Here is a 22,347-nt window from a genome sequence, read left to right as displayed (position 1 = left end):
TAATGCTGTTTTGAAACTTTGTAAATTCACCTCTGCTTAAACTACATTGTAGGACCCAATGTTTGCAAAATTTGTTTAAATTTACACGTACACTACTGTCAAGACAAATTTTAATTTTCCCACTGTGGAGAGTGGAGACATTATGAGTAGAGTCACAATGTCTCCACTCTCCACAGTGGAGTCACCATTTCCAAAATTGTTCGTAGTTTACTACTATCTTTATAATGGTTCTACCAGTTTAATAACATTTAAATATTAGACAGGCATAATTATTGAAAAGTATAGAGATGGAGCAAATTTATCCTTGTTTTTGCTTTTGTGAAGTAACAGTGGAGGACATGAGTGACTCCACTGTGAAGAGTGGAGAAATTAAAATTTTGGCTGATGTTAGTGTAGAAATTCAGTTATAACAAGTGGAAATTTTCCATTTTTAAACACGAATGAAACATTAAAAATGAAATAATCAGCTCCTAAATATATGCATAAGGTCACACTTAAAGATGTATCTTTTGAAAATTGTAAATTTGGTTTGATGATCTCAAAGCCTTGTTTCCTGCAATCATCAAGAAAAAAATAGTGTAGGTTGGTACAGAAATTATTCTATTTAAAACAAAAAAACATTTTACAATTGAATTCATGGATAAACAAAAGTAAACTTTAAAGGTGTTTGAGCCAAATCTGCCAAAAAATTTCTAGGGTAGGAGGTAGGGTAGCAGGAAACAGACATATTATCTTTTTTTTCTCCTAATAATAAAAAAGCATTCTGGTGTTACTCAAGACAAATTTACACACAAAATGTAGTGAAATCCAGTACAGGACCTTATTGAATATGATCAAAATTTTTGTTGTATCACTTTAACAATGAGATGAAAGCAAATAAAAGTGTGGAACCTGCCCCTATTTCTGTAACCCCCCTCTTTTTCAATATCTATGGATCAGTCACTGACTCTAAGACTGCTCCCTTAACCTACTGTGTTGGTAGTGTGTCAGCTTCTTTCAAGTCGATTTTTGAGAAGAAGGTAATTGCCCTGGTTATCATGTTTGTAGCAGCACACAACATATCCCGGATACCATCCATGTCTTTATTGAGTACTTCTATATTCTGGGACTCAAACTGTTTAACATAGTTTGTTAATTGTTCTTGTTTTCCTGAAAAGATCAAGGGAAAAATACACAACAAATAAAATTGAAGATGACTGATGGGTGATCAATTTATGTTAGAATTGTGTGCTTCCATGATAAAGAAAGGCAATACACACCGTAATCAACCATGGGTTTCCAAGGACGAATCATTTCAATGATACTCAAGAGATTAATGAGAAATAGATTTTTTTTCAAATGATGAATGAATTTTCAGTTCTGATTTCTCACACTCCAGTAAACACAAAAATCATAAGCCTGGTAAATGTACATGCACTGTAAGAAAAAAAAGTTGTGACAGTAAATACAGAATTAAAACTAGAAAAAACTGCAAGCAATGCTCACTAATTTATACCCCACACACCCCATTTGATAACACAAGCCTTTTGACCTCCATATAAATCTAAAATTGAAGGTGCACAATGGAAACACGTAATAAAGATTCAGTGAAATTTTCATTCAATTCCATTCAGCAGTGTATAATGAGTAATGGATAAGAGATGGGCCCCCATGTTCCCATATTAAAAATTGACAAAGTCTATGTCTTGCTATGCAAAGACCTAAACTGATTTGGATATAAATTTTAATTTGGAGGTGCACAATGGGAAACAGTGAAAGTTTCCATTTAATTCCATTCAGTGGCATTTTGCTTTGTGAAATCCCATAACTGATTCGGATCAAAATCTGAAATTGGAGGTGCACAAATGGGAACATGTAATAAAAATTCTGTGAAAGTTGCACTTCCATTCACTTGTATAGGAAAAGTAAGATAAGAGATGCCCGCCCTCCTGTGTAAGGGAAGGATGGAAGAATGGACACACCACAAACTTTACAAATGGTGGGGGGGTATAAAAACATAATCATGTCAGATTTTTTAAAAATAAAATGTATTTAACTATGATTGTTACAAATTTTGACCACAATTCTGTATATTTAAAATGCCTGCAAAGATTTGAGTTGAGGCGTCACAAAGTCTTACCTGTTTTATTTTCTTTTTAAAATCTGATGAGGAGTAACAGTGATGCAGAAAGGAGTAAGTTCGGTAAAGACCCCTTTTGGCCTCATAATCTGAGCATTTTTGAAAATTTGATTACAGCTGTTTTCTAGGTAATGGTGGTATACTAAAATGGTCACAAACACAGAATATAAGATGCTTTTGACAAGATTTTTGACATTTTTCCAGAAATAGTACTATGCATTTATGTAACTTTCCCAAAAACCTTGAACATTTCTGCAATGTTTATGATTAATTTTGAGTGGAACAAAAGTAGCCATACATCTGTTGACGCAAGATATTTTTACACGAGTTGTAACTGACAATTATACACAAAATTTATGAAGCATAAATATTAACACGCATGTGGCCATTGTTAAAATTAAAAGAGTGAAAAACTGCACAAAATTTGGTGTTTTCCAGCCTTTTTAACAGATTTTCCCAATCTCAGCAAAGTTTGAAGGGCATGACCATTTATATTCAAAATATTACCATAAATCAATCAAATCAACTGTAAAACACATTAAAGCTGGAGAAACTACATAAAATTTTGTTTTTGAGGCCAATTTATGCCCTTACCAAACCGACTTCTTTGTAAACTGGAAGTTAATACATTTATACAGCAAAAAAAAAAGAAAGTAAGGGTAAATATATATTCCATCAAATTTAAATCTGCAAAAAAAAATTGGAAAATCATCTTTAGTACCTTGTAATATGCCCATTATAACTTTGAACTTGTTGTGTATATCACCTATCAATTTCTCGGAGGATTTCTGAAAAATAAAATTGGAATATTTTTAAGAACTTTCTTTCCAATATAAAAAATTCAAACAATTAAAACAGTTGCACTAAAGAACATGATAAATGCATCCTTAAATTTCTTACATCTTTAAGCTTGATTTCTTATGCCATTAAGGTGTTCAGTTAGACCTCATTTAGTTTGTTTGTTTGTTGGGGTTTAACGTCCGAACAGCAATATTTCAGCTATATTCAGACAATGGACATGAAATTGATGAAATGAAAAAGGGATGGGACAAAAGGACAATGGGGTCGACGAATTTTAATTGCCACTGGAAATAGGGAGAGGTGGTAAGGTCGGGCAATTTAGCCTCCTGTGGCGGAGCCCTATGGTTCCTACTCTGAGAGAATACCACAGTAGGGTTCTTTAACGTCCGAGGAACGTGGCATCTTTCCCAACACGGTGCACCACTATGGTTTGTGGTCATGTTTTTCGTATTATAGCCTGACAACCCCAACATGTAACACGCCAGGGGTACCCCATTCCACCACCTGGGGCACACATCCCAGTTGCTCTGTGGGCAGAGCACCCTATCCCCCTAGGGTTCTGTGCACTATTTAGTCGCATTTTACGACAAGCTTAGTGCTGCTGCAGGCCTATTCTTTTAACACCCGGACCTGCACGGGGCACCTCATTTAGTGATGTTGATTATAGAACTCTTGCGTATTCAGAATTTGATTTGTATATATATTAGCTTATTTTTGTGAGAAGATAAATATTGTACTTTCATATTAAGAAATGGTAATTTCTGACTTTTAAGATTGGAAACTGTAGATTTACTGTGTGTGAATTTTGGATCATTCTATTATCAGTAGTTTATGTAATGTAGTTGAAATGCACTTTGAAAAAAAATGGTGGGAAAATTTTCCCGCACTTTGTCCTTGCAATTCAAAAATATCTACGTCACCAATGCTTCAGGATAAATTAAATAGCTTTTCAGTTGTTTTCTAGGTGTACTGAATATATTTGAGGCAAAAAAAAAAACAAATTGAGAAATATGATGTGCCACCCATTGCCTGATTCTTACACAGAATCATGAGAATGGTACTTCAAGTTTGGCAGAAAAATATTGACTACAGAAGATGACAAAGAAAGTGTCATACAAATATTCACTGTACATGTTCAAGCACAAAATAATTGCAGTTGTACAAAAATCAGAAAAAAAACACAGAGTAGGTTCAATTGTGTACAATAATAATTAATAAAATGTACCAATCATACTGTACCTGAATGTCTCTGGTTAAATCTTTTCTTTCTTTGAACTGTTCCTTCAATTTCTGATGCTCTTGTTGCAGCTCAAAAACATTGTTTTCAACAGTATCCTACAAGTAAACCATAAAAATATACAAAAGCAGTTTAAAGTAGCAATCATACATGTATATGTATGTACATACATTTTGTTATTAGTTTCAAGCTACAACTTTCACTCTTATTCTTCTATACCTACTTGAAAAATATCAAGCAATAATATTTATATTATATAAACATAGGAAATGTCAAGAAATTGAGACACTGTGAGAGTACTTTAATTTGTGGGTTCCAGTTTCATGGTTTGGGGGATAATTATCCATTTTCGAACACTACTACAGGGTTCTCCCCAAGATTTTCGGATAGTGCTGTATTTAGTGCGCGTGATACAACGTTAATATGTCTTGTGTCAAAACATGTCACTTTGTATTTAATGTATTGTATAAAGATTGATCACTGTATTAAAAATGTACACTTGTACATGATGTACATTGCTGTTTATGTTTACATTAATTAAAGGTAAATATTTTACCTTTTTTCTTCTTTTGCAGTAACTTTAATACCATTTTTTATTTTTTTATTTTTAAATTAACAGAAAAATTAAAGATAATCTATCAAATTTTGATAAATTATAATATTTCCTCTAATTTATACACACCCAGTGTTCTTCAAATTTTTGCTGACAGCAGACCCTTGGAAATTACAATTTTTCATTTGTTTAGGGGCCTCAATGGCTCATTTGAACGTGATATTCATTTGATTAAGAGCAATCTCTATTATACTCTCTTTCTAGTCTTAATAAATTTCAATATATCTATATATTTAGAAGATTATCTAATCAGGTACATGTAAAAGACTACTCTGGTTTTAATATTCATGTTTCCAAAAATTTTCATGAAGTTGTGTGGAGTTGACCTAATTATACCAGGAAAAAACATAAATCTTATTCTTGTTATTTAAAGTTGACACACTGGTTGTTTTGTTTTTAAATATTACGTTTATATGTAGTTTACTCATGACATAAATCCCATATCATGATTTACATATAAAAAAGTTTCCCCCACACCTGTTGTACTATTTTTAGACTTGGGGGATTTTACGATCTATTTCTTAACTAATTTTCCCGCCAAAACAATATGTGCTCTTGATACACAAAAACATGGCAATGTAAACAAAAGACGGCCATTTCCTTTTTATTTTCAAAGTGTTTTGGAAGTATCTAATGGAATAAATATTTTTTTATATTGTTCTTTGATAAGGTAAATCAGCTTCTCAATGTTGAAAACATCATGTGATAGTGCAATTATTCAACTTTGCATTTATAAATAGCCACATGCTTTTGGCCAGGGTTGAGTGAATTCTTACCATAGTCAGTTTTGATTGGTTCATATCAGATATTAATATCTAATTGACACCTTCATTAAAATTAATTTGTGGCCAGGTGGGGTGACTCATAAAGAATTTTGTCGGCGATGTCATAACTTTTATTGGCTTAGGACACCTGTGTGGTCACGCGGTGATCAACTGACCATAGCATATTTACTGCTAATTACCTTCGACGATGCTGTAAATGACCTCAGGGCACACACGTTTCCTGTCATAATTGATTTTCAATCCTCAAATTTAAGATTATAGCACAGCACTGGTAACAAGATAGCGCAGTACCGATCTCCATAGCACAGCGCTCCATCTCGGTAGCACTGTAAAGTGCAGCGCTTTAAGGGCCTGGGGAGAACACTGTACTATACAAACGATTAGGAATTAGGATTTCCTTTCCGTTTCTCATGGTTTACTCAACCAACAAAAAGCACGAAAATTGGTACCCCACGAACAATAATACTTTCACAGTAATACATGTATCAGTGAATTGGATTAAAATTTGGAGAAAGAACCATTTTTCAAGATACAATGTGATATTCAGTGATTAGGATTTCATGCACATGGGGCCATGCAATATACATATATATCAAATATAATTTACATTAAATATATGTTTTTTGTATACATGCATTAAAAGTGATTGTTTAAGCCTTATAATATTACATGTAGATTATTTAATATTTTTCGTCGAGCGGCTTTGCCACGAGACGAGAAGAGGATGAAAAACTCCCCCGAGTTGAAAAAATATTTAATAATCTGTTTATCACGGTTTTGCTGAATTGGAAAGAATAAGTTTTTTTCTATCTTCAGTTTTTTCTGAACTAAATATGTAAGTTTCATAAGTGCTGCAAATTTCCTATCGGTACTATTTTTCGGCAAAGTGCTACGTGATGTCACGTATGTTGTGCAGCTGTGATACAAATCATTTGAAAAAAAATTGATTACTATGACGGTCGCATTTAAAATTTGTGGAATAATTTTGGGATTTATTCATTTTAATCAGGTAAGTTACTGTATTTAATCATTTTCCATTGTAGACTAGAAAATATTGCCACATATTAGCCATTACTTCATACGCAGTAATCAAACAGACGGTTATTTGGGTCATCAAATATTCCTACGATGTTGCTTGCATGTCACACAAGGACATAGAAACTGGCAATAATTTTCATTCTCACTCGAGATTGAAAATTATCATATAGCAAGATCAAACAGATTTAAATAAAATACATGTACCGATAACATTGTTTACCCTATGTTGCACCCCTACTGAGAACACACTTGAAGTACATTGTATTATAAATATATTATTCCAATCAAAAAAGGAGAGGTATTTTTGAAAAAAGGCCAATATTATTACTGAATACATATACAAACCTTGACTTTGAAATACTCCCTCATTGAAGTGACAGACCGTATATCATGTGACTGGTGAGAGCCCAGTAAACAAAGTGGACAAATGAGTTGTTTACATGGTATACAGACAATAATTCTCTCCATTCTCTCAGCTTTGTGGATATCACAGTGAGAATAAGTGTCTTTTTCTATCACTTCTGATAACATCTCTAAATCTGATGAGGTTAAACATTCCTGAAAATATTCAAAGATATCTAAAAAAAAAATCAACATTATACATTGTAGGTAGGAAAATTATTAAATTTTCAAGAACATTTTACATTGAGATAATGGGTAAACAATCTAAGACTTAACAGTTTATGAGCATGTAAAATGGACATAAAATGTTTAGGGTAGGCACAAAAAATAGGGTTAGTAGAGCTGCGGGAAACAGACATAATATTTTTTTGGCCAGGGTAGGGAACTCACTCAAATTCTAACCAGTCCTGAATACAATTTTTCAAAATATTTACTATATGGCTATATAAATTTTTGCTAAAATAAGCCAGTCTTGGGCTTGCAGGCAGGCTACTATTTCTTACTCTGTTTTGGCCCGATTAAATTGTATATTATACCCCAGGTTCCTGTTTCACGACTGGTTTGAGATCTTTTTCATCTTTATCATCATCTGAGGGAAGGTCAGGTAGATTTCCTAACTGCTCCTCTATGTTGTCTCCTCCAGGAGGGGGTATTTCTTTTTTGTCTTTTAGTCCATCTGTCTTTATGGTACTGAGTGTTGACTCTTTGTTGTCTGCCATTCCATTTGCTACAGAGGGACAAACCATCATAACAAAATTAATTCAATACAAATTTCAAAATGTGTTTAATCAATTGGTCTTTCAGACTTGTTACATTCAAATGAGCATATTGGTACTTAAAATGGACTGGTAATGAGACTGATTGTCTACAATTTGATATGAGTGGTACACATAGATATTTTAAAATTTGATATATATTGTATAGAGGCCCTTTGATTGATTGTGCAGTTTAGCTTCCTATGACAGAGTAATCAAAGGAACCAAGGTTATAGCAGTAATCAAAAGATTGTATTCCAGGGACAAAGACCAGACATGGAAAACAGACATACACAACAAAGAACATAAAGTAACTAAAATCATACATACAAAGTAACAAAAGTAAATGAGCAACTCAGACTCCACTAAAAACTAGGAGCATGGACCAGGTGCACCGGTAGGGTAAGCGTCCTCTGCTTTTCTAGAAACACCCGCCGAGTTGCTCATAAAAAGTCAAGTCTGGGGTAGACAATGAGGAAAGGAAAACTATGACCCGTTGAATAAATCAGTTTTCATGGTGCTGATGGATACACCATAACGAACCACGAGTTCATGATGACCATAAAACTTCTGTAGTGATGACTTCAATCTTGTAGTAACATAACCCTGTTCCAGAAGCCTATTTGTTAGAGTTCTAGCACGATACAAAAAGTATGCGTAGTTTCGGCAAGCTCTGGCATAACGTATGAGTTGTGATATGAACACTCCATACGCATTGGCCGAAGGAATGTTGCCACAGATGAAAGGAAAGTAGACAATTCTGAATGAAAAGTCATCACGTTTATCATAAATTTTGGTCAATAGTTTTCCTTTACCATCAATTTCTAAATGTAGGTCAAGATATGAGGCTGACAGGTATTTCATTCCTTTCATTTCTGGAACTGTTTCATGAAATTAGTGAAAATTTTGGCTTACTCACTAAAATTTTGTTTTTTTTATGCATTACCTTATGCTAAAAGATGACTACATTGTAACCAATACATAAAAACAAATGAAATTGACATCATAAATTATCTTTTCTATGCAGTTTTCTATGATTTCTTGTGAAACTGAGAGGTGTGCAGGTGGTTTTGCAATCAAGAAATATTGGCCACATGCTTCAACAATCTAAGTATTTTGTTAAAAAATGTTGTTACACGATTCATAGATGAAATATCTTAGTTGTCCATAATTACATTGTATTTCCTGCTTAGAAACCTGTAAGGAAATTCAGTATTTTCACCGATGTGGTCGAAATTACATGTTCTATCTTCATTTACTTTGGTTTCTATGTTAAAAATGCAAATGGAAATATTTTAAAGAGTCTTAATCACACACTTTACTAAAAATTACACCGTATCTCTTCATATTGGGGGTTTTGTAAACTTTATTATCAGACATCACTCTACCTTCTTCATATATGTTGCAACAGTGACTAGTGACTACCAGGTATAAGGATTTTGGTATGACTTAGCTTAGGAATGGCCCCATGACCTCCTACACTTCAAACATGCAGCTGCAATGTATGATTAGGCCCTAATTGAATATGAAAATCATGTACATGCAAAACTGTACTGTACATTTTACAACATACCTTGTAATATACTCCAAAATAATTTGACAGAAAATGGAATAGGTTTACCAACAAGCTACTAACTATTTCCAAAATCAATTCCACAGACCTGTTTAGTAGCAATGCTGTGTGTTTTATTGCTCAAGTCATAACCAAAACTCCTCCATGCACTCTGACGACTGTGCACTTGTAATAGATTTTCTACTTTTTATTGGCATATAATTATCCAAATTTTACCATTATTCCAATCAGTTATTAACACATCGTCTATATACAATAAGTATTCTATTTCTTTACAATTATTTTGAGCATGATGGAAAGCCAATTCATCTATAATGCGTGATCTGACTTTACTAACAAATCGAATCAAAACCTGATCTGTACAAGACCACATAGTACTGAAAACCCCAATCGCTAAAGAGGGGATTTCAATTAATCAACTGAATTGTATTAACCTGTATTTTGTTCACTCTTGCTAGAGGCAGGTGCTCGAGATCGTTGTTTATAATAATGTTTAGCATTCAACTCGACCCACGTATAAGTTCGCACCCAGAAGATTTCGACCCACAGGGATATCGATCGTCGGACATTAGAAGATTGTTTCTAGTAGGACTGTCACTGCCTTGCGATCTAACCATCATCTCTCTACACAAGACCTAGATAAATTTTAGTTTAACTGCCGTTCATCCATACTCAGTCAAGTAATTACGGTACCAAGTCAGAAGTATCTTTCCCGACAACAAATACTTCAATATAACTGCATATTAAAATATTTTCAACAGGGATCATATAATACTAATATAAAGTCCATATTTTCAGTCAATAGAAATAGAAACTAACAATAAATACCATATAGACCTGATGATTTCAAATAAGTGATAAGTCATATTTATTTAATAAAGAATAAAACCGCAGGCGTTGAATAGGTCCGCAACCAAACTGAATCTTGAATGTTGAATGTTGAATGTTGATAAAAATCACCACTTGATACAAAACAATACTAAAAAGAAATAATGTACCGACCACTCGACTCGAGCATATATACAATACATATACATTGGAATATGAATATAGGTTTTGAACAAGGCTGACTTTTGATCTCTATTTTTAAAATTCGTATGGCATAATGTATCTGACCATAGACCTGTAATAAGTACAATTGTTGACTAGATATTATCAAAACTGCCAATACAATACAACATACAAAAGTACGCCATTACGGGATTAAGCCGTCCAATGCGGCTTTTACCTGTCCAATACATGTACCCCAGACAGCATACCTCCGTTGGGCCAACGTTAGCCGATTGGTTGGTTCGTTGGCTTTTAGTTGGCGTTGGCAATACTACGTTGGCCCAACGTTGGCCCAATATAGCAATGTGGAAATATTTCCTCTTGACTTATTCTTACAAAAGTCGTTTATACATGTCAAGCCAATGGTTAAACATACCGTTTTGAAATTTTAAATACTTTCACATCACAAAAAGGTTTTACGTTGGCCCAACGTTGGTCCAACGTTGGCCCTACTATTCAGAATAACCTTTGCATTTAATGTTTTTCTTTAATAACTTTTTAGAAGCTGTTTGTACTTGAGAGTATTGTTAAATTTCAATTTTTAAATCAAAACCATGCTTACATAATTTGTATTTTTCTACATTAGTCCAACCAAGAGCCAACGGTGAGCTAACATTGAACTAACGTCAAAACAACTTTGGTGGTACACATATTAAAACAGACTTCATATTATTTTTTATGCAAAAGTGTATTTTGATCTCAAGTAAAGTGAAACAAGAAATCAAATCCGGACATATTGAAGAAAAATCGTGTTGCATCTAAACTGCGATACTAAGTTGGGCCAACGTTCGCCCAACGTTGAAACACCAATATATATATATATATATTTACTTAAAAAAACTCTGTTGGCTTTTTCAAAAAAAATACTGCTATGTGCATGTTTAATATTTATGTATTGAGTATTCGTGTTTATCGTTTAGTACTTAATAACACACAAACTTATTATGAATAACCAAATCTAACTTATGATAACAATAATGCATGTGATTATCTCCCCCTTAGTTTTGTAACTGAGAGCATAATACGCCTTTTTCAAATCAAAAGTTGTCTTTCATTTTGAACAAACGCATACATTTTTTCTATGTGAATTCTACCTAAACATAAAACAGTAACAAGCATTATCATGTTTCTATCAAATGCACATGATTTGCAAATTTTCAATATCTATTATACCAATGCTTGTTATATCTGCTAATTTGATAATATATTTTTTGTTAAAATCTTATCAACTGCAATCAGCTTGTCATTGGTACATTCTTACTGTAAAAAATTTATATGATAAACTGAGGAGAATTTTGAGTTCGATTTGTTTATGTCTAGTGCACAGCATCAGCACTCGGCGGCATAACAATGAAACAAGTTATAAAATATAATTCTAATATATCTCAATGAATACCATGGTCAGACCGCTTGGTTGGGTTTATGTTTGGCCAACATCGGGTATTCGTTGGGTCAATGTTGGCATTACGTTGGGCCAACGTTGGGCCAACTATTGCTTGCCTCCGTTGGGCCAACATTGGCTCTCTTTGCACTTACAACGTTGGGCCAATATTGGGTACCAAACGTTGGCCCAACGGAGACATGCTCTCTGGGACAGGATTTAACCGACTAATACGTCATATCAATAATGGCCTAGACCAATACGGCATATTGAACTAGTTAGTCAATAAAGGTATGAATGTGTAAAGTTTTCCATATTTGTTGAGTTATTGGTCCTCATCTAGTCATATTGGACTTCGGCTACGCCTCGGACCAATAACTAAGCCAATATGGAAAACCTTACGCATTAATGCTATAGTATTACTGTGTAAGGTTTTCCATATTGGCCTCGGACCAAAAACTAAGCCAATATGGAAAACCTTACGCATTAATAGTATATAGTATTACTGCGTAAGGTTTTCCATATTGGCCTCGGACCAATAACTCAGCCAATATGGAAAATCTTACACAATTAATTATTATACCTTTATTGACTAACTAGTCCAATATGCTATGCCAATAATGATATGGATTTTAACCAGTCCAATATGACGTATTGGTCGGGTAAAAGTCGTATTGGACGGCTAAATCCGTATTGGCGCACTTTTGTATTTTGTATTGTACTGGCAGTTTTGTGATCATATTTGGGCTAATATTCGAACGTTAGTCAATATTCTAATATGACATTTCCATATCGTCAAACAGTATACGTTAGTACAAAATGTACAACCCCACCTTTAGCACCTGCGCATTGTCTCTTTTCTTTCGCTGTCGCTTCGAGACAAAACACTCATATAAAAACGTTTACGCGATTATTCAACGGCTGAGAGGTTATCTAATCAGTGAATTCAACTATATAAAAAATACACATTTAACGTATACAATGACATGAATATACAAATTTAATCCGACTTCCAAATGGGTGAGGTTAAACGGAACAGCCATTATTTTGGCTACGCCTGGGGAATTTTTTGTCACAAAAATTACCGTATTTGTCATATTCGCTGTCGTTCGGTGTTAAATAATCGAATATAAATGCCGTACCCATGTTAAAATGATTATAAATCTACCCACTCCACGAATTATTTCTTAAGTATATTATAGGGGTTTTCCAATTTAATTAATTTCACGTATCACCTACAGAATTATGTAACTCTTGAACTGTTATGTCTGGTGTTCATGCTACTCTCACGTCCATAACTTTTCCACGGGATTCTGACCATACGTAGGGATAATTTCAAAAACTGTTTTAATGTCTGAATTTTTAAAAAAATATTCTTGCTACTAAAAACTCAAATTTGTGAGAGAGAAATAGATCTTGAAAAGTACGAAATAACGGTTTACAATTGTCTTTAAATTTTTTTTAAGGACTGTTCGTATTTTCATGCTTAATGTTTATTAATTAACCATATAGTATAATGGACCATCTCGGGTAGAAAAATTAATACAATGACTACGGTGATCTAAAAAAAATGTACAGTATGAATGTAATCATACATTCGATGTATGAAAAATTGATTAACAGTTGGCCCAAGTTCCTTCCCACTTGACAGAGTGAAAACCATGTTTCGTTGTGTCGTTACTCCAGCTATGTCTTGAGGTTGTCTGGTTAACTATTTTCTGACTTGGTGCTATCCTAAATATGGAGAAACGAGATTCCAACATCTTACATTGTAGGAGTAGGTGTGTCCATTGACTTAAGGAACGACCATGTGATTTTTATGGAAGGACTGGAGTCAAATTTGAAATAAAAAGACAGGATTGCAATCTTCAACTGAAAGTGAAAACGTTTAGTATACATACTTTTTATCCGCTTGATTAGGCTGCTAAAATCAAATTGCAGAAGTTCGTCGTCTGAATTTCTTCTCAAGTTTGCACCCCCTATTATCTTTTTCATAGCATGGCTTCTTTTGTACTTATTTTGTCGACATCTATTAATTTGATCTCCACTGCAAAGCCCCGAACTTGATCCCTCCACCATAGTACTATATTTATTACTGATATCGAGATCAATGTCTGAAGTTGGTTCCGATTTACAAATCTTGATTTCCAAAACACAATCTTCAGTATCAATCACAAATATATCATCCCGAGCTACCATACCAGAAGAGGTTTTTTTCACTTCACCTCTAGTTTGGTACTTATTGGGCTTATTGTTATCGTTTACATCAATGAAGTCATTTTGTTTGTCACAGGAATTTATACAGGGATTTTCTTCTCCGTGCTTATTATAGGAGGGTTTATTAGATATCATTTTTATCGGAATACTCCCAGCCTTGTTTCCTAGACGATCTTTGTTTATGTCTTTTATTGATTTCTTGTTCACTTTCTTTTTTAGAATGTCATTTTTCTTTTTATTTGATGGTAGATGAGCTGACTTGGTGACGAATTTTTCTTCCATTTGGTTTGCTCTATGTTCTTCCTCCAACGAACGACTAAAGCTATACCTATGACTGAAAAATGAAAGATGTCTAGTATGGGGAATAAGATTAACATCTAATCAAAGTTCTCGAAAACCATAGGTTATGCCAGTCTTGGGTGACTGACCAAATTTGAACATGATTTGTTCAGGAAGTGCAATATTTGTAAGTTTAGTACTACATATGTTATGTAACTGTCATGATTTTTTGGAAGACCATGCATATGAAAAGTATCAGTTTTTTCAGAACTTTGTTTTAACATGAAAGCAGAGTTCGACACTAACAGTAGTCTAGTAGTCATGTGCTTACCTAATTTTAGAGATGACTATCATTAATCCTTTGGGCGGCCTAAATTTTTTTTTAATTCTATTTGTCCTAGAGACGGGACCACGACATGATTTTGAGAACTACATAATTTATCTATCAGAAAGTCCTGTGGGCTACCTATATCTATATAAATTTTGTTTTTGTCATTGTTTTTGGTTTTGTTCTTTTTTGTTATAAAGGGGGTTAAATTATTCAAATCCACGATTTTGAAATGGGTCTGGAAGGTACATGCCTATTTTGTATGAGGAGTTTAAACTTGTATGGTTGTGATGATTCTTTCAACTTCTTTATTATCGACTATAACCCTTTTGAGAGGGAAGAGAGAAGTCAATATTTTTTTTTTGCCAAAAGCCAAAGGAGATCAGCAAATCACAATCAAGTAATAAAAGGAAAGTTTTGGATATTTTGTGTTCCTAACTTCATTTTATTTGTAAAATATTAAAAAAAAATAGGAGAGGTGGTATGATTGGCAATGAGACAGACATCTATCAAAATCCAAAGAAGGAACAATTTAACTTCTATAGGTTACCACGCGATTTTCGATGATCTTCAAACAAGCTGTAAATAGCTCCAACATAAATTAAATGAATCTATTCATACAAGACGAAAATCGACTTATCTATAGAAAAAAAACGTAATAAACACCAGTCCTCCCTTTTTCCCTTCAGCTACTGCAGCAAGTAACACTCTTATCAAGATTGTTTTTCAATTATAACATTGTACAAATAAAAGAGTTAAAATAACTATAGATTTCATATTCAATCAGCAAATTTTGGGCTTGTTTTATTTTATTTGTTTCTTTGTTTGTTTGTTGTTGTTCGTTTTTCTTTGTATTAAATAAATGTTTTTGACCTATCTCATTATGTTTTTTTTTTTTTTTTTTTTTTGGGGGGGGGGTTGGGGTTGGGGTGAGGTTGTAATCGGGTAAACGTTATAAGTATCACCATTTGGAAATTAATTTTATTTAAAAAATGAAGAAACCTGAACTGATCTGTCATTGGTGTACACATCAATCCTTCACTTTTCACATTTTGTCCCTTATTTTCGTTAGTTTTTACAACACATTTTATCGTAAGTAAAATTAGAAAATGGGAAAGACAAAGTTATTGCACTCTCAAATAAACATACAATGCATGACTCGTACAACGGTACATGTAACTTGTAAGTCTGCATTTTAACATTGCATAGAGATCTTTGGAAGAAATATACGAACAAATCTGTTTATGTAAACCATTAGTTTACATGAAGTGTTGCACAATAATGATGTAAGCGAGTTAGAACAGCGTTTTGACCAGGAGTAAGTAAACCTCTTCGAGTTGAGACTCGGATCACTTAACCATGTCAAGTCCATGACGCCGGCACCCTACTGTATGACTATGAGTCATGGCGTGTATACTTAGAATTTTTTTTTATAAAATGACAATCGATCATAATCAGGAATGTTTAAAAGGCATCCAGAAACCTATCGAAAAAGTCGATAACTAACAATAATTCGTCTGCTAAATTCCACCACTTCTTCAAACTCATTTCCCAACATGCAACAGATGTCTAAACTATTAATCGAATCAGGAAAAGGCACCGAGAAGAAATCATTCGGAGTTTAATACTAATTCATTGCATACTGGATTAAATTTTAGTTAATAGTACTTCATTATTGCCATAAAAGGGCAATTTAAGTTGGTGGATTTCTAAATCATTCTAAATAGAAAAACTCTACATTAAAGTATTAGTAAGGTTGGCTTAGTGTGTCAGTATAAACTATTTATACGTAGAGTGAATAATTCTATGCCATACTTTAAAGTCCAACGGTCATTTAAATTTTTAATAGTTTCTTATTTAATTCACTATGTATAATAGAGCTTAGTACCAAACATGTAAACAAAGAAACACATTTTCTCTCACGGATAATGGCGAATGTAAACGTAAGTTTTATTCCACGGGTTTCGAATTGATATGCAGTCAACTGTAGGGGTGTGTTACATGCCAATTCTTAAATCCAACGAGATATGTTCGTTTATTAGATGATTCAAGATAAATATCGCTACATGATTTGTTTTTCTATAATAAATGTTCTAACCGGCAAAAAGTCGTCATTTCAATTCACTTATAAATGCATGTAAATTGTGTTTTCAGCCTTACGGTGCACCACAGTACCCACCTCCACCGGGGATGGCGGGTCCACCTACCGGGCAGCCTGGATACGGAGGAGCACCACCACCTCCTGGTTATGGAGGAGCACCACCACCCCCAGGTTATGGTGGGCCGCCACCGACACAATACGGTGGAGACCAACCTTACGGTATTGATGTCTTCATTCACTGGTCTTGATATGAAGTATTCATGCATTAATTCTACATTCCGTGAAAAAATGTCATCGAAAATATTTTTTTAAGACTGGGTAAAATAGACACATCAAGTTCATCTTAGAATACATGATAGTTAATGATCATAGATATAATTCTATACTATCATAGAAGATAAAGCATGTGTGTCTGCAATGACCTATTTTCAGTGATTTATAGTTTACTCTCACGGTGTTTAGAATGACTGTTTATAACGCTCGGTCCACCCCTTGAATCCGCGCCTGTAAATAAATTTCATTGCTATCTTCTAGGGTATGGGCAACAACAAAGTACAGTGATAGTGACACAGCAGCAACCAACGGTTATTCAACAACCCAGAAAGGAAAGGTTATTAATTACTGCACATATCATCGCGAAGATGTAATCAACTTATAACAATATCATTAATATCTTTATATATACATATATATATATATATATATTGTGTGTTTGCTTTATGGCTTATTTTTAATATTTATTAATGTTGTTTTTTTTTTTTATTTTTATTTATATGTTGCTTTTTTTTGTAATGTTTTTTTTTTATATTCTGTTTTTGTTGTACTTTTTTCGTTTCCACGATCGAGTGTCAAGTTTTATAGCATTCATGGATACTAACAACGCAAACAGATATATTTCAATGAAAATGCTCCAATTAGAGAGAATGCTTTCTAGTTATGAACAATATGATGCATGTACATTGCAAACATACTTCAATTAAGGAATGAGTCGAACGAGATGTTTGAAGCAACCGACAGCAATATTCAGGAACGCGGGGTTGGTCGAACACTTACATGTAACCTGAAATTTCCAGTAAGCACTAAATCAGACATTTAATAAAAACGTACTTGATGGAAATTGTTTCTTGAGATAGTTTTGATGTTAATTAAATTCAAAGCATTTATCTTTACAGATTGGCAGATAACGTTTGTTTACACATCATTATAATAATCTTCTGTCCGTTTTGGATTTTTGTATGGATTTTATTGGTAAGTAGAAATTTAATCGAGCACATCTACAGGTGCATGTCCAACATTTTTTTTCTGTTAAGTTAAGCACAGTTTTCTTAATTTTTCACAATATAATGTAGCTTACTGGGTGGGTGTTTATAGAAAAGCAGAGGACGCTTAACCTACCGGTGCACCTGGTCCATACTCCCGGTTTTTAGTGGAGTCCGAGATTGCTCATTTACTTAATTTGTATGTGTTATTTTGGTTATTTTATGTTCTTTGAGTGTGTGTCTCGTCTTCTTCCCTTGATTACATTATTTTGATTTCCGCCAGAATCTTGGTTTCCTTTATTATACTTCTTTACAGAAAGCAACTCTCACATGTGACAGGTGTAATCTGTAAGAGGGCGTGACTTTAAAAATAGGTGTATTAATTTGGGTGTCGATCGCCTTAAGTCCCAGTTGTCTCATAATTCTCACAACCTTCCCTGTCAGTCTGAAATCTGACCTTCAGTGATTCAAAGGTCATAGGTTAAATCTCTTATAGGTTTATCATATGGACTTATCTCTTTATAAAAACTAGTATTCGAACCAATTATATATGATATCGTGGACCTTTCTATAGTCTTCATTATCCAGGATTTTATTTATTAAAGAAAACATTTTTGTTTCCTAAGCCCATATTCACAATGGTAATCTGTTTTGCCGCTCTAAATATTGTACCTCTTCGCAAATTTCAAAAATGCTTTCTCTGTCAAATCTATAATCTCTCTAACCTATGGTCATCTAAGAAATCCAAAGGATTACTCCTACCCCGAAATATCCTCCATGATATCCTTCTGCGATTTTGAAGATAAACTAGCAGTGCCATTTTATCAATAAGATAGGAGTTACGGATACTCCAGACTTCACTTAGAATTTCACCGACAATTACGTAGGAAAAACGTTTCGGGATACACTTGAAATATGCTACGAAGACGTTAAGATGGTAGTAAGATGAGTATCGACTTTCGAGATACTGAGTCGATAAAGTTAGAATTACGAGAACCTTAAGATAAATGTCAGCCGAGAGAATGGAATTTTAAGTGCTGTCAATCAAGCAAAGATTGCTTGGTGATACACCTTAAGCAGATAAGATGATCTTAACCTGTAAGATAGCTTCGTGATACTGGCCTTTGGTTACACTTGCAAACAATTAGTGATTATGGGATTATACACTTGTTCATATCAGGGGTCTCTTAAATGATCAAACATGTGGTTGAATCCCAACTGTCAAATCGTGTTATTTTCATTCATTCGTGTCTTTTTTTATCTTTCTTGATATTCTTGCATACTTTCGTATTTTCAAAACGAAGTTTTTTTTCTCGCTTATCTTTGATATTCTGACGCAATTGTGCAGAGAAAGCTGCAATGAGCAACAAACAAATGGTGGTGCTATTTACGAAACACAATATAAACTCGAATAAGGCTTTTATATAAATATTCATGTAAGGAATGTAACGAAAATCTGAATATATTATCTTGTATAATGAATTGTGGTTCGATTTACACAGACTTATCCGTGAAGCATCTTTCCAACAGTAAATATGGTCATATTAAATTATTCTATAATAATTAGGTTTATATGAGTAAAGTTTTGAATAAATTTGGTCCGATATCATTTGAACATTTTTTGTTGTTGTTTTTTTCAGTGTGTCTGTGAAACAACATAGATAATACACTATGGACACTATATGGACAATATGGACACTAAGACTGATGAACATTATTCACGCATTTAAAAAACATGTCCATCTGTCGTGTCATATTACATATGTAAAAAGTGAAAGCTTTTTGATTTTTAATAAAGTCATTGTGATATTTCTTATGATTGTAATACAGAATAAAGGTGAGTCTACGAGGATGGGTTTCGAATAATATCTTTCACGTGCTTTATATCAACCTTAATTAAAGCACATGTATATTAAGGACGTTTGAAATCGAAACTTCATGACAAACGTGATGATTTTGACTTTCAAATTGTAAACTTCTCTTTTCTTAGTAGTAAACATACCACTATTTTCAGCCTAAGGAGTTTATTTTACCGGATTTTACTTACTTGCATTGTGATGGCGGAGCAGGACACGCTTACCCGTCCAAAGCGAATGTAGTTAATCTCGCTTTAGTGGAATTTCATATTAAGTCCTTTACTTTTTGTGATATCATGTTTTTTTTTTCTTTCTTTTAATTAGTCTTAATATTTACATGTCGTTATATTATATTCTGATTTTTCCATTGTGTATTATGGAATTGTGTGTCTACAAGGCAGGGAAAGCAGCCAAAATAGATTCTGGTGCTCTGTTATATCCTTCCATTTTAATGCATCGGTAATTCTTGTAATTCTTCTTTTTTGCCGATATTTAAGTGCAAGTATTTGTAAGAAGCAGGCAAAACCCCACCGATCTGACGATAAAATATCACTCCAGAATGCTTTCCGTATTTGAAAAGTCCATTATTTGTTCTCTGCATCATTGGATTTGCTCAGAAATGTTTCAAAAGAATCTTAGAAAAATGAGGTTTTTGACAGAGTTATCTGTCTTTGAAATATTCATTTGCTGTGTATTTCAATGAAATTGTAACTCAATGGTCCAGCATGATATGGAAAATCTTGTCTGTTTTCCTTGATTCTGATGGTGCAAGTAGTCAAGTTACACTATCAAAATGATGGTTTATTTTCATACCACGTTTCACCTACTGCCTGATTATTACAGGCACTGGCACTTAAGTAACAAAACATTAAACGAAGAAAGCTCCATCGGTAAATATGGTTATAAGAACTAAATAATAAAGTTCAAAATATCAAACAATGAACAGACAGCTCTTCAAGTGGCTGATGCGCATGGGTATGCAGACATGTATAAACAGTTACGTAAACGCAGTGATCACTTTAAGGGTATGATTCCAAATCTACTGACATGTATATTCCCGACTTGCGGACCAACATTTTGTCAACATTTATCTCCCTTTGGAGCAGGTGTCTATTCGGAACACGTAAAGTTTTCCATCCGATATCGGCGATACTTTCGAAAATCTCGAAAGTCAAAAGGGAATTTCTCGTTCTACTGACCCTGCCATAAATTTTCTTTACCCGGGATACAAATGAAAATCATCCTTATGTAACCTACCAACAAAATGAAGCACTTGTAAATTTCAGAAACATCGTTGTGTTTATCCGCCGAGGGATTCCATTTTCACTCGAGTTACCTCTTTATTCTGCACCCGAATCCGAACATCGATTAGAAAGCCTTCAAAATTACACCTGCTCTTACGGGAGGTAACTCTGCAAAAAACAGGATAAAATATGGCTGCATCCCGAGCTCCGCAAGTAGGGAATACATGCATGATGCAGTAGGTAGGCCCATCCTTGATGTGGCCATGTTATGTCAACTAAACTAATATAGGTGTTACTTGTGATTTAATCGAAAGAAAAGGAAGTATTTGCAATAATAACAGTAGATAGCATAAGCAAGCAGAAAATTGAATCTGGAAACGAAATAGATGCGTGCACTTTTTTCATTTTCGGAAATGGAAAAACGGAAATGATTATTGTTCTTATCGTTTCCGTTCTGTTACCTCATTTTTAATAACACCCGCCTGCAATGCATTTTAAGTGCATCCTGAACAAATGCGGTATATCGCGGTATTATCGCAAAAAAGTGATTTTTTTTTATTGTATCGTCTCTTACACCAAACTTACTCTATCATTTTGCTCTCTAACAGATGTATATAGATGAAAACTAGGCATAGTATAAACAGCAATAAATAGCAAGCGGACATGTCAGAGAACACGCATAATTACTCAAATATGGAAACAATAAATGATTTAATGATGTTTTAAGGAAAATTTAAAAAAAACCTGGTCCCAAGTGCCTGTGTTCAACTCAGGAGATCACGTGTACCGTGTAAACAAAAAATCGTTGAAGTCAAAGCAAGAATATAAATTATCGGGAAAATGGCCGCCGAGACAATCTTTAGTCATTACCATTCAACATAGAACACATGACAAAAATCATTGGAATCCTAGCAACTGGAGAAAATGGTCGATAAATGGCAGCCGTTTGGAAAATGGCCTCCTGAAAAAATTCAATACTGCAAGTCAACTCAGAATATCATGTTTATCTTATGAGTAGCTTTCATCTTCATGATTCTTCTATAGCAGAGGAAAAAATAGTAAAAAAAGGTATTTTGACCTCTATTTTCTATTTTTAGTAACAGATGCCATGTTTTTGATCACGGATCAAGAATCCAAATGGTCATTTTGTGCAGAAACAGCAAAAAAAACGTCCAAAAAGGGCAATATTTCAACATAGGTCAACAGATTTTCACAAACATTTGACTACAGATAGATCTCGTCATGCTGAACACTTTTACCGCATATCAGAATTTGGTTAAACATAACGGTCTTTGAGTTTATGCAAAAA

General features: G+C 33.8%; 2 protein-coding genes across 4 annotated transcripts in view; one reads left to right on the top strand and one right to left on the bottom strand.

Moving 5' to 3' along the window:
* Positions 1-16,142, bottom strand: part of LOC148626477 (uncharacterized) — a 29,109-nt gene extending 12,967 nt beyond the window's left edge. The window contains exons 1-7 of one of the 3 annotated variants that reach the window (XM_088570514.1): positions 16,086-16,142; positions 13,656-14,305; positions 7,532-7,722; positions 6,939-7,151; positions 4,160-4,255; positions 2,841-2,907; positions 972-1,149 (exon numbers count right to left, since the gene is read on the bottom strand). In XM_088570514.1, the coding sequence (XP_088426640.1) occupies positions 972-1,149; positions 2,841-2,907; positions 4,160-4,255; positions 6,939-7,151; positions 7,532-7,722; positions 13,656-14,305; positions 16,086-16,126 (1,436 nt within the window). In that variant the 5' untranslated portion in view covers positions 16,127-16,142. Of the gene's footprint in view, positions 1-971; positions 1,150-2,840; positions 2,908-4,159; positions 4,256-6,938; positions 7,152-7,531; positions 7,723-9,138; positions 9,246-9,757; positions 9,808-13,655; positions 14,306-16,085 lie in introns of those variants that run through there. The other 2 variants (XM_088570515.1, XM_088570516.1) reach the window with 2 other exon arrangements.
* Positions 16,143-16,407: 265 nt separating this feature from the next.
* On the top strand, positions 16,408-19,752 carry LOC148626476 (uncharacterized). The gene is made up of 5 exons (XM_088571231.1): positions 16,408-16,521; positions 16,733-16,898; positions 17,214-17,289; positions 17,852-17,927; positions 19,579-19,752. Exons 1-5 carry the CDS (start codon positions 16,507-16,509, stop codon positions 19,597-19,599), a joined length of 354 nt encoding a protein of 117 aa, XP_088427357.1. The 5' UTR covers positions 16,408-16,506; the 3' UTR covers positions 19,600-19,752.
* Positions 19,753-22,347: the final 2,595 nt, after the last annotated feature.

Source organism: Perna viridis, chromosome 2, assembly GCF_037379345.1.
Source record: "Perna viridis isolate PV_CMFRI_1.1 ecotype Kerala chromosome 2, ASM3737934v1, whole genome shotgun sequence".
Lineage (NCBI taxonomy): Eukaryota > Metazoa > Mollusca > Bivalvia > Mytilida > Mytilidae > Perna > Perna viridis.
This window is presented reverse-complemented; position numbering and strand designations above follow the sequence as displayed.